Source organism: Camelina sativa, chromosome 3 (genome assembly GCF_030686135.1).
Source record: "Camelina sativa cultivar CO46 ecotype springtype chromosome 3, ASM3068613v1".
Taxonomy (NCBI): Eukaryota; Viridiplantae; Streptophyta; class Magnoliopsida; order Brassicales; family Brassicaceae; genus Camelina; species Camelina sativa.
The window spans coordinates 6,591,240-6,603,509 of NC_141882.1; the positions used below are offsets into that span (position 1 = coordinate 6,591,240).

Genomic DNA, 12,270 nt, shown 5'->3' on the forward strand with positions numbered 1-12,270 from the left:
CTTGACCGCTTCAACTAACAAAAACAAAATATAAAGTACGTGTTATTGACTTTTTAATGTGAAAATAATATACACATTCAAACGACGCCGCATCAATGTAAAGGTAGAAACGACGAACGTCTGTGGACTTTTTTATGTTTAGGCTCAATGGGCTTAAAAATTGAGAGTTTACCAGTCTTAAATTCTGTATCTTGACAAAAAAAAATATATATATATATATATATACATCTACTCTACTTTGAATCTGTATCCAGCCAATAATTAAAATTTTCGCTATTACCATTGCTAGTTAATCTTCTATTATGTCCAACCAGCATAAAAGTTTTTTTAGTTATATTTATTCAAATGGAATCAGATAAATTGAATTCAGAAAAAAAAAAAAAAAACATTACATGAAGGGAAAAAAATAAAAAAGAGAAATTTAAAAAGTAAGGAAAATGAGAATGAAAGTATCATCATCCGCACGTTGTATTGTATTTATTAGAATTCAGTTGAGAGAGTCATTCGTTTTAGGATCTGGATGATATTGAGAGTCCCATTTAATGCAAAAACCGTATAACCTAAGCTACGGGGAGACTTGATTCCATGCTTCTCACTTACTCTTTTCCTAATTCTTTCTTCATCTCGTCCGTCTATTATCCCTTTACATCTAATGTATCTACGGTTCTCGTCTCTTCTGGTTTTAAAGCATACCGAGTCACACGGCCTCGAACCATTTACACTACAAAACAAACAAACAAAAAAACTCTTATGACAATTTGGTCAATTTTTTTATTTTTTTAATAGAATTCTTTAAACGGATTTATCATTTTTGAGTAAGCTACGAGGAAACCTAGAGAGAAACTGAGAAACAAAACAAAAAAAAAGGGGTTTTGATGAGATTTGAACATAGAGAAGATGTTTTCTTTTGTTGTTGCTAGCTCTCACAATCCTTCTTGAGTTTTTTTCTTTTTTTTTTTTTTTTTAATTTATTTCTCACCGCACCGCTTCATCAAGCTCTCACATTTTTTTTTGGTGGGTATTGTTCTTTCTTCAAGCATTATATTTTTTTGTCTGGAGCTTATTTTATAGATGTGATTATGGCCTAAATCTTTCAAATCGAGCTAGGGTTTTTGTTTTTCTTTAAATTACTTCTATTGAGGTTTTTGGATTCATTGATGGTTGTTAGGTTGTCGTCTTAAAGTTTCAATCTTTGGTAGGAGGAAGAAAAGCATGTTTTTGGAGTTTTCTGGTCGGATTATTCATCTTTAAATCTCTAGTATCTGAACAACTTTGAGTTAATCTAATAGTATGAATGACTTTTTTTTGATTACTTCTCTGAAGGATTCATTTCTGTTTAAAGCTTATTTGTTTCTTTCCATTGTTTTCATTTCAGCTCAAATATCTGGGAAGGGAGGTTTGTGGCGGTATCGCCTACAGTCTCTGAAGCAATTTGGCATCTTTAGCAGTGATTCTTTATAGTTCCTCCAGTATGTCAGATTCTTGTTACAGGTGCTGTCAATTAGAATAATTTGAAGCACTGTTGTTGTTGTTGTTGTTGTTGTGATGGATAGAAACAGACCACAGCATCCGTTCCAGCAACACCCCATGGAACCTGGTTATGTTAATAATAATGACCCTGTCCCTCAAGGATTTAACCCTGATCAGACGGGTGTCACCAATGCAAATGTCCGACCTCCCAATACGAATGCTTCTGATGTCAAGCCTGGGCTTCATTACTCCATTCAAACAGGAGAGGAATTTTCTCTTGAGTTTCTGCGTGATCGGGTGATTTCTCAAAGGTCTGCGATTCCCATTTCTTCTGGAGATATGAGTTATAATACCACAGGTTACAACGGCCACGCAGGGTCTGAATTTGGCTCAGATGTTTCAAGGATGAGCATGGTAGGAAATGGCATGAGGCAGTATGAGAGACCAAACCCCACGGTTCACGAGTTTGGCAATAAACTTGGACATATCCATTCAGCACCAGAAGCTTCATTACGTCAAGATAGAAGTTTAGGAAATTTTCATGGATATGCATCTTCTTCTGCCTCAGGTAGTATAACTGCAAAGGTTAAAGTCCTTTATAGCTTTGGTGGGAAGATACTTCCACGTCCTGGTGATTCAAAGCTTAGATATGTTGGAGGTGAAACACACATTATTTCCATAAGAAAGGACATATCTTGGCAGGAGCTCAGGCAAAAGGTTCTTGAAATCTACTACCGGACTCATGTTGTGAAGTATCAACTTCCTGGTGAAGATCTTGACGCCTTGGTGTCTGTATCATGTGACGAAGATCTACAGAATATGATGGAGGAGTATAATGAGATGGAAACCCGTGGGGGTTCGCAAAAGCTTAGAATGTTTCTCTTCTCTGTGAGTGATTTGGATGGTGCTCTTTTGGGGGTTAACAAAAGTGATGTTGACTCTGAGTTCCAGTATGTTGTAGCTGTAAACGACATGGACCTTGGATCAAGAAGCAACTCAACCCTTAATGGCATGGACAGCTCTTCTGCAAACAATTTAGCTGAGCTGGATGTCAGGCACACTGAGGGAATCAATGGTGTTGGCCCTTCGCAGTTAACAGGGGCAGATTTCCAACAATCCTCTATACAGTATTCTGATTCTGCTCCACCTAGCTCTTTTAGTAAGTATCCTCAATCTATTCCACACAATGCTGCATTTCAATTTCAGCAATCTGTTCCACCAAATGCTACTCTTCAGTATGCCCAGTCCATTCCACCAAGTCCGTCCATTCAGTACCCTCAATCTATTCTACCAAATTCCACTCTCCAGTATCCACAATCGATCTCCTCCGGCTCTTATGGAATATACCCACAATATTATGGAGAAAGAGAGCAATTTCCAATGCAGCATCATGATCACAATACTTCTAATTACTCTATTCCCATACCTTTCCAAGGGCAGCCATACCCTCACCCTGGCATTACACAGCAAAACGCACCAGTTCAGGTAGAGGAGCCAAGCATAAAACCAGAGACGAAAGTTCGTGATTATGTGGAGCCTGAAATTCGTCAAATTGTGGCAAATAATCACCAGAATCCTCCTCAAGCGGATAATACAGAGGTTAAGAATAGGGAGGCATCAGTTGCAACAACTGTACCTAGCCAGGATGCTGTACATATGTTGCCCCCAAGAAGAGACACACGGCAGAACAATCCTGTGAAGCCTTCTACCTACCGTGATGCTGTTATTACTGAGCAGGTTCCTGTATCCGGTGAAGATGATCAGCTTTCAACATCAAGTGGTACCTGTGGTCTTAATCATACCGACTCTGAGTCGAATCTAATTGATCTTGATTATCCAGAACCATTACAGCCCACCCGGAGGGTATATCGTTCTGAGAGGATACCTCGTGAACAGTTAGAAATGCTAAACCGCTTGTCAAAGTCTGATGACTCACTTGGTTCTCAGTTCTTAATGTCTCACTCACAAGCTAACACTGGACAGCAAGAACCAGCAAAAGAAGCAGCGGGTAAATCTCATGAAGATTCCCATATTGTTAATGATGTGGAAAATATCTCTGGAAAAGTAGGGGCATCAAATGAAACCTTGGACAAAAGAACGGTCAGTGGTGGAGGTATTGAGACTGAAGCTCGTAACTTGAGCCATGTAGACACAGAAATGAGCCATGATATCCTTGAAAAGCAAACTTCTTCAGGTGTTCTTATTGATATCAATGACCGGTTCCCTCAGGACTTCCTTTCTGAAATATTTGCAAAGGCACTCTCTGATGATATGCCATCAGATGCCAATCCATATCAGCATGATGGAGCTGGTGTTAGCTTGAATGTAGAAAATCATGATCCTAAAAATTGGTCTTATTTTCGGAACCTTGCCGAGGAACAGTTTAGTGACAGGGATGTTGCTTATATTGACCGAACCCCTGGCTTTCCATCTGACATGGAAGATGGTGGAGAGATTGCCAGATTGAACCGCGTTGCTCCGCTGACTAGAGATGGAATTTTAACAGAACCCCGTGTGGATCCTCAGCTGCATGTCACAGAGAGTGAGGAATTTGATGCTATGGTTGAGAATTTAAGGACGTCAGACTGTGAACATGAGGTATAAGTTTCTGGTAGATTTGATTTCACGATTCAAAAACCATGAGTATACTAATGATGATGAGTGTTTGGTAGGATGAAAAGACAGAAACAAGAAACGCTGGACTTCCCCCAGTTGGCCCGTCTCTGGCAGATTACGACACGAGTGGCTTGCAGGTATGATACACTATATATTCTTATACCTGATAGAAGTTTTACTTGTCTGCATGAGAAATAGGAAAGTTTTTCTTTAAGTTCGAAGAATCAAACATAGTATATTAACCCCTGTTTGGCATATACAATAAATTTTCTGCTTCTAGTCTCCTTCTGTGACTCTTCTATTCTTATGTTTCTAGATCATTATGAATGACGATCTCGAGGAGCTAAAGGAGCTTGGTTCTGGCACATTCGGTACAGTGTATCATGGAAAATGGAGAGGATCAGATGTTGCCATCAAAAGGATAAAGAAGAGTTGCTTTGCTGGCCGATCATCTGAGCAAGAAAGATTAGTAAGTGTTTTTTTGAATTTTTTTCCTTTGGGCATATGTTAAAAGGATTGCGGAGTGATAACACTTCTAGATTACTGACCATGGGACGCTTATGAATACCTTTTTTGTTTGCTAGACTGGTGAATTCTGGGGAGAAGCTGAAATTCTTTCAAAGCTTCATCATCCGAATGTGGTTGCATTTTATGGTGTTGTAAAAGATGGACCTGGCGCAACATTGGCTACTGTAACAGAGTACATGGTTGATGGTTCTCTAAGACATGTTCTACTTAGGAAAGATAGGTACAAATCTCTCTTATCATGATTCTGTGTTTTCCTATTTGATGAACGGTTAAAGATTTATTTGCTTTTCATTTTTATATTGTCAGACACCTGGATCGCCGTAAGAGACTAATCATTGCCATGGATGCTGCCTTTGGAATGGAATATTTGCACGCCAAAAACATTGTCCACTTCGATTTGAAATGTGACAATTTACTTGTGAACCTCAAAGATCCTTCTCGCCCAATCTGCAAGGTAAAATGTTTATTCACATGATGTCGATAAACAAAATTTATTCATACTCTTCACACGTTTGTTCTTCCTCAAGGTTGGTGATTTTGGTTTGTCGAAGATTAAAAGAAATACATTGGTATCTGGTGGTGTACGTGGCACCCTACCATGGATGGCACCAGAGCTTCTCAGTGGTAGCAGCAGCAAAGTTTCAGAGAAGGTAAAAGTTTTATTTCATAGTGAATACTGAATATAAAGAATGGGAACAAAACCAAATCGAGTTATAACTGGTTTCGCCTGCAGGTCGATGTCTTCTCTTTCGGTATAGTCTTGTGGGAGATTCTAACTGGAGAGGAACCATATGCTAATATGCACTACGGTGCTATAATAGGTGCGTGTTTTAACCAACCCACAAGCTTCGATTTTTCCTGTTTAATCCTGTTTTGGTGTATGGAACATAGAAACTGAATACCATTCGGCTCGTGTTGAATCGTTTATAGTCGGCCTATTTTCTATTCCATCTTAGTTTTGGTTCTGGTTGGGTTTTTGGCCTTGGAATTGGTAAAATCGGATTGGACACGACTAGGCCTTCTTGCTCATAAATGTAACGGGTTGAACGCAGGTGGGATAGTGAACAACACACTGAGGCCAACCATACCGAGCTACTGTGATTCGGACTGGCGAATATTAATGGAGGAGTGTTGGGCGCCTAACCCAACAGCACGGCCATCATTCACAGAGATAGCTGGTCGGTTACGTGTTATGTCAACTGCAGCTACTTCGAACCAATCCAAACCTCCAGCTCACAAGGCTTCAAAGTGAAACAGTCGCGATATTTTATAGGTTTCTCTAGACTCTTTCCAAGTGTTTTGGGGTGAGGAGGGAGATATTTGTTGACCCTTTTCTCCTTTCCCTTTTTTTTTTATACCAAAAAACCATAAACAAAATAAATAATAAGTTTGTTTTTTTCTCGCTAATGTGAGGAAGGAAATATGATAAGAGTGTCAAAACGTTTTTTATTACACAAATGTGAATAATCAACAAGATTCAAGAGTTAAGGGATTTGCTAAATGTGATCAAAGTAAAGAACACTCGTAAACATGGATTGTCAGAGATTTGCTGCTAAAAATGCAGTAAAGAGAACAAAACTTGAAGATGATTTTAGTCATCAATTTTCTGTTGATTTTGGCCTTTTGCTCCGCTTCTTAAACAAGCCTTTATCAGTAAGTGTTTTACGTTTCAGTTTCCTCCGGTCTTTAACCTTGTCTTCGAATCCATCATCTAGCATCTTCATCATTGCCAGCCTTTTGGCTTTTGACACCTGCGGATTCAGTTTTTTGAAGTTTGGATCAGTAAAACATGCTAGACTATAACTCGCAGCAAATAACTGATCTTACTTTTCTTATATACCCAGATGAACTATAACCTAGGCATAACGGCGATTGGCATGCAGCTGGTATGACTCAGTATTTGACCAGACTGAGCCAAGGATAAAAGACGAGAACTTTTATATATTACACAGCGAATCTTACCTTAGTGACTTCTAAACTGTCAGTGATTTTTTTGTAGCTGTACTCTTCCATTTTTTTTCCAACTTCCGCTTCTATTCCATGGAGAAGTTTCACATCGGTCTGCAAAAGGATATGCAAGGGTTAGGTTGTAAGCCCAACCATGATAAACAACACTTAAGGGTCCATGTTTGATGTGGTTCTATGATTGACTACTTTACCTGAGTGATAAAGCTTATAGCCAGTCCTCCTCTACCAGCTCTAGCTGTACGTCCAACACGATGAACATAATCCCTCGGATATCTGATGTGAGCCAAATGTAGAATTAGAATATCAGTTAAACTAGAAAAGCACAATAAATTTAAAGAAAAAGGAAATCATCACCAAAAAGGTACCTCGGAATGTCATAATTGATGACAAGGTCAACAGTAGGAATGTCCAATCCACGGCTGGCAACATCAGTCGCAAGCAAAATCGGTACTTTCCCAGACTTGAATCTACTTAATGCAGATAGTCGAACAGACTGAGAATTCAGAGAATGCATAGCTGCATTTTCCACTTCAAGCTCTTCAAGCATAAGACTTAGCCTCTGACATGTTCTAAAACACGAAACAACGTCTAATCAGTAACTGCAAATGAAATATAACCCGCAGGATAAATGACTTTCTTTACAAAGAAATGAGTACCAGACCTGCAAGTGGAGACAAAAATCATAGCTGATCGAATGCCTTTGTCTTCCATTTGCGACAAGATGTGCACAAGATATAGTTCTTTCGCATCTTTGTCTTCGTAAATGTACTGCTGCGTAAGAGTGTCAACAGTCTTCAACCCTTCATAGGCTTCATAGAAATAAGCTTTGTTTGAAGAATGTTCGAGCAATGTCTGTAAGTTACTAGTCATCGTAGCAGAGAACAACAATGTTTGCCTAGTTTTCGGAAGACACTGAAAGATCACCCGCAACTCGTCTTGGAAACCAACATCAAGAACTCTATCCGCCTCGTCCAGCACTAAGAACTAATCAAACACAACAACACTAAGGAAAGCTAAGAAGAATCAACTAAGAAAAAGAAAAGCAAGCTACGTACTTTGATAGCTCAGAAGTTGTGTTTTTTACCTTGGTTCTAGAGAAAACAGGAGGAACATCAGGATTGTTTTCAAGCAAAACCTTAATTCTCCCGGGAGTGGTAATGACGATATGAGGTCGTGAAACCAAGCCCCTCGTTTGGGTCAACATATCCATTCCTCCAACAATCACAGAGCAACGCAAATTCAAACACGAGCCTAAAGCCTTGAACTGCTCAGCGAGCTGAAACGCCAGCTCTCTAGTCGGCGTCACCACAAGAGCGTAGACTCCATAAGGATCTTCAGCGAAGCGGTGAAGTATCGGAAGAGCAAACGCCGCCGTTTTACCACTACCAGTCTGAGCAAGACCTAAGACGTCCCGTCCGGCCAATATCTTGGGCACGCAGTGAGTCTGAACTGGAGTTGGTTTACGCATGCCAAGCTCCTTGCACGTTTCCACTGCCCACTCAGCTAATCCAAGCCCTTCGAAATTAGCGGCGGATGTGGTGTCGGAACCAGGGTTAGGATTTGTGAATTTCTCAAACTGAGGAGCATTCTGGTCGGAATCAAGTTTCTGGGACTGGAATGGTTCTACGGGTTTAGGGGTATTACGGGATTTAGCCATGATGGTGATACCACCTCCATCCTCCGACGTTGGTTCCTCCATTCTCTTTGGATTAGAAGAAGAAGATTGATTCCAAGTTATCGCCGGAAATATGTTAGCCGCCGTTCTCAAATTGTCCTCGACATGTATATACACGCGTTAACTAGGGGACTTCAAATCCGGTTTAGCCGAACCTAATTATAAAACCGCGACCCGAACGAACCGACGATTTTAGATATCCCAATTAATTTGCGGTTTATTCTTTATTGAGCTAATGTTTGAAGTTTTTCCAATTTGAAGATTACTTTTTTTTACTGTTTAATTTTTCTACACGGTAAATCATATTCATCGTACAAAAAAAAAGGTAATACAAGGAAATTAAAGAAAAAAAACACAGAAACCGCATAAACGAAAACGTTGAGATACAAATAGATGAAACCAAAGCTATAAAACGTTTAATCTTCATCATAGACTCTGTCTCATAGGATAATGCAACTTCCTGATTCCCTGCTGAGAGACAAAGAACCATCATAAAATATATCAATAATCAGATTTGTTTCCTATCACAAAATTAAAAATCGAACATTGACTGATACCTTTTGGACTCTTCATAATAGCTTAGAGCTTGCTCGAACTTGAGCCAGATTGGACATGATTGCTCAAGATCAACGTGGTCAGGACCTCTCATATAAGCTTGGACAATGAATTGATTACTTCTCTGACTGCGTATCACATATAGTTTGAATCAGATTGATATGTTTTGACTAAGATATGTGTATGCAAATTATCAGGATTGATGGACTTGTACCTTCCTTCATATTCGGATAACCAAACCAAATAGGCTACACCGAAGTACATTGAGACAAATGGTTTGGTTAGATCGTCTGCTGAATCAACTCTGTATGCTCGGTATCCTAGCTCCCTTTATTCACAAAAAAATCCCCAATCTTGGATTTAATGTTTGCGTAAGACTTCATAATGTAACTATAGAGAAACGAAGTTTGGTCACAAACTTACGAATATAACCAGGAAGCGGTTGAGTAGTCCACTCCGAGTATTCCAACATGCTTCTTAGTACCATTCACAAACCGCATGCACACAGTATCAGCAACCGCACACACAAGAGGCTGCTCAGTGAAATGGAACATATTTATCAGTATAACATATGAATAGTCCAAAAAGATTCCCAATAAAAGTTGCCTCAGCAAGTGATCGTTCACAGATATGCACACTTACAACTCTAATTCCTTTCGTGCTGAAGTACTTTGAAACAATTATTTCTGCAACAGCCTGATGAAACCGAAAATATAGCATTTTTTTTACAGCAATATGGTGAGAGCGGTGTCAGTTATTGTTCTCCGGGAAATATATGTCAAACTGCACAACTAAAAGACAGACAGTACCTTTAGTTCCCCTCGAGAAAGGTAAGGCCTCTTTTCACCATCTTGTGAAAAACGAACCTTTCCCCTTTCTTCTTTAGATTTTGTCCACTCTTTACATACTTCAGAATGATTCCACATATCTTCCATATCTTCAGGGGAAGCTCGACAGTCCCAGTATGTGAAATTGGTGTCTGTTCCACCAGAGGGTATATTCCAGTTCATATCAAAACTTAAAGGAGAACGATAGAAGGTCTCCAAATATATATGAGCATATACCTAAAGCATTGGCACACGGCACCATGCTCCTACTATTTCTAGAGATCTTAATATGTTTGACATAGGTGCATGTGTATAAACGTGGAGACATTGTTATATGATACATAATAAACAGAAAGAGGGAGAGATTACTTGAGCCTGCTAAAGCATGATTCGTAGGATGAAAGCTTGAAGGGCCAGCATCAACATGTTTTCTGCAACAACAGTTACCAAAGAGACTGAAGTATTAGCTTCCCTTCTTGGTGCAACTATAAGTATTTAAGTATAAACAAAAATAACAGTATGAAAGCACATGGCAACACAAAACATTTTCCCTTGCAACCATGCATAAAATATGACTTAAGAAACTAGGTAAAAGGGGAATCGGAGAACAGAAACAACAACCTTGAAGGAAGACTTTCTTTCACTGCAAGGTATCGTTTCCAATATGGTAATGTCGACTTGTGAGTCGCCTTTTTTGTCCCACCATTATATGCTCTGACAACAAACTCTTCACTTCTCTGGCTGCACATGGAAATTTGTTATAAAAATTAAGTAACTCCAGAAGGAATTTAGACATTGTTGTCATTGAAATAGTAAAGCTATCAATGTCAACATGGGACAGTATATCATACTTATTCTGATAGTCTGTTAACCATTTCAGGTAAGCTGCACCAAAATATACATTTATAAAGGGCTTGTGAAGAAGATCTGGATTGTCATCCACATTATATGCCTGATAGCCTTGCCCCCTGCAGTAAAGTTAAGACCAAAACCGGAAAATTAGATTTTATAAATTCAAGATTTGAAAAGGAGAGAAACTAGAAATCGTGTTGTACCCAGCCAACCACGCTGCTGTCTTTTCGAAAACTTGTAAAATTCCTAGGCCAGTTTCTTTGGTCTTTTTGCTGTACCGCATAATAAGAGGCTTCCGGTCACTTTCAAGCTCAGCAATTGCGCATATCATTTCCTGAAGAGGAAGAGGGGGAAGCAAACTTTGAGATCAGAAAGGCATATATGAGTTTAATAGCCTAAAGAGTAGCTAAAACCAAAGCTCATAAGTACTGTTTTATAAAGAACTGCCCACTTTGAAAACACTTCAGAATCATGATTACAGCTGACCAACAATCGAACATGAAACTCTCAATGATAGGTGAAAAAGAAGCATACCGGATCCAATATGGAATCAAAATGCCTCCGGACAGTAATATCAGCAACAGCCTGCAAAAATAAGGGGCTGACTAATATAAGTAGGCAAAAAGAAAGAAAGCTCTAAATAGTATTCACAAAACCCACATCAATGTATGAAATCAAATGAAAACCATCTGAGAAACATACAACGATTTTAGAATGTGAAAATACCTTCATCTCGGTCTGTGTTAGATAAGGTTGTCCATCAGGATCCCTAGAGAGGTGAACCTTCTGCCCTTTAGTCTCACCAACATCAATCCATTCAGCACTCACTGCAGGATCCATCCACATTTCTTCTAAATCCTCTGGCTCAACACAATCATTCCAGAACATGAAACTGTTGGCCATTCTTGCATTGCTATACGACCTTTCCATTGGCATCTATCCGAAATTACAACAACGACAACAACAAAAGATAATTGTCACAGAGGCAATCAGAGATTTTACAACCAAAACTACCTAATGGAAAGAGAAGAACTCAAGCCACATAAACACGATCTTAATAAGTTTGCCAAATCTAAGAAGACATACGAAAACGAATCAACCATTCCCGAAGAACTCATTCAGAAAATTATAATCGGTAAACTCTGTAGTAGCATGTCAATACATTGCTCAACAAAACGGATCCTAACAAACTAACACAACGAGAAATTTCGTGCGTATGAGAGACCTTGCCGATGGCATAAGCGCGAAGGCCCGAGAACGTCGAACGATAGGAGCAGAGAAAGAAACAAGGTTTCCCGGCGAATCCTTAGAGAAGAAGAGGAAAGATTCAGGTTCAAATTAATCTATGGAGAATTCTAGAGATACAGAGAAAGCGACGGTTCGCCATTTTTGACGGGAGAGCCAGAAAGGAGCACAGAGAGGAGTGTGAGACGAACAGCACGATTGTTTCGAGCGCAATGCCACGTGGCCTATTCGGAGAAGCTGGCCTCAGCTCAGCTCGTCGTCGTTTTTAACAGTAATCCCAATTTTAGAGGGGAGAGCCAGCTGAATCTGCCACCTGTCATACTGGCCATTTTAGTCTGACGTGGCAAAACTTAACGTCGGTTTTAGTAGGGGGCTTTCCCCCAGTAAACGACAAAAGATACGTCAACGTTGTTCAAATATGACCAGTTGGCCCACCAAATCATGGGCCTAATAAGACGTTGATCCGCTACACGCGGCTTTGTAATTTTTCCTCCGTGAGATCTCGTCCCTTAATTCTCATCGGAAAAGTAGTTA

At 39.6% G+C, this 12,270-nt stretch overlaps 3 protein-coding genes across 5 annotated transcripts; 1 reads left to right on the plus strand and 2 right to left on the minus strand.

Annotated features, from left to right (window-relative positions):
- The first annotated feature begins 463 nt into the window (after window positions 1–463).
- LOC104740312 (RAF-like serine/threonine-protein kinase 20) lies at window positions 464–6,066 on the plus strand. 2 transcript variants are annotated; one of them, XM_087508571.1, is made up of 9 exons: window positions 464–1,014; window positions 1,376–4,068; window positions 4,143–4,223; window positions 4,403–4,555; window positions 4,671–4,834; window positions 4,921–5,068; window positions 5,142–5,264; window positions 5,348–5,435; window positions 5,667–6,066. In XM_087508571.1, exons 2-9 carry the CDS (start codon window positions 1,546–1,548, stop codon window positions 5,864–5,866), a joined length of 3,480 nt encoding a protein of 1,159 aa, XP_087364697.1. In that variant the 5' UTR covers window positions 464–1,014; window positions 1,376–1,545; the 3' UTR covers window positions 5,867–6,066. The 2 variants fall into 2 exon arrangements, with proteins under 2 accessions (XP_087364697.1, XP_087364698.1); XM_087508572.1 differs by lacking the exon at window positions 464–1,014 and adding an exon at window positions 1,016–1,231.
- Window positions 6,047–8,445, minus strand: LOC104775252 (DEAD-box ATP-dependent RNA helicase 36-like). Its single transcript, XM_010478429.3, has 6 exons — window positions 7,667–8,445; window positions 7,244–7,566; window positions 6,948–7,151; window positions 6,774–6,855; window positions 6,577–6,675; window positions 6,047–6,365 (listed from the first exon to the last, which is right to left on the minus strand). The coding sequence occupies exons 1-6, from the start codon at window positions 8,279–8,281 to the stop codon at window positions 6,213–6,215; spliced, it is 1,476 nt and encodes a 491-aa protein (XP_010476731.2). The 5' UTR covers window positions 8,282–8,445; the 3' UTR covers window positions 6,047–6,212.
- Window positions 8,446–8,511: 66 nt separating this feature from the next.
- Window positions 8,512–12,073, minus strand: LOC104755946 (uncharacterized). 2 transcript variants are annotated; one of them, XM_010478433.2, is made up of 13 exons: window positions 11,717–12,073; window positions 11,218–11,427; window positions 11,026–11,076; window positions 10,695–10,825; window positions 10,491–10,607; window positions 10,261–10,380; window positions 10,009–10,070; window positions 9,622–9,791; window positions 9,455–9,508; window positions 9,236–9,345; window positions 9,027–9,140; window positions 8,815–8,940; window positions 8,512–8,725 (listed from the first exon to the last, which is right to left on the minus strand). In XM_010478433.2, the coding sequence occupies exons 2-13, from the start codon at window positions 11,425–11,427 to the stop codon at window positions 8,698–8,700; spliced, it is 1,293 nt and encodes a 430-aa protein (XP_010476735.2). In that variant the 5' UTR covers window positions 11,717–12,073; the 3' UTR covers window positions 8,512–8,697. The 2 variants fall into 2 exon arrangements, with proteins under 2 accessions (XP_010476735.2, XP_010476734.2); XM_010478432.2 differs by having other exon boundaries at window positions 8,512–8,728.
- Window positions 12,074–12,270: the final 197 nt, after the last annotated feature.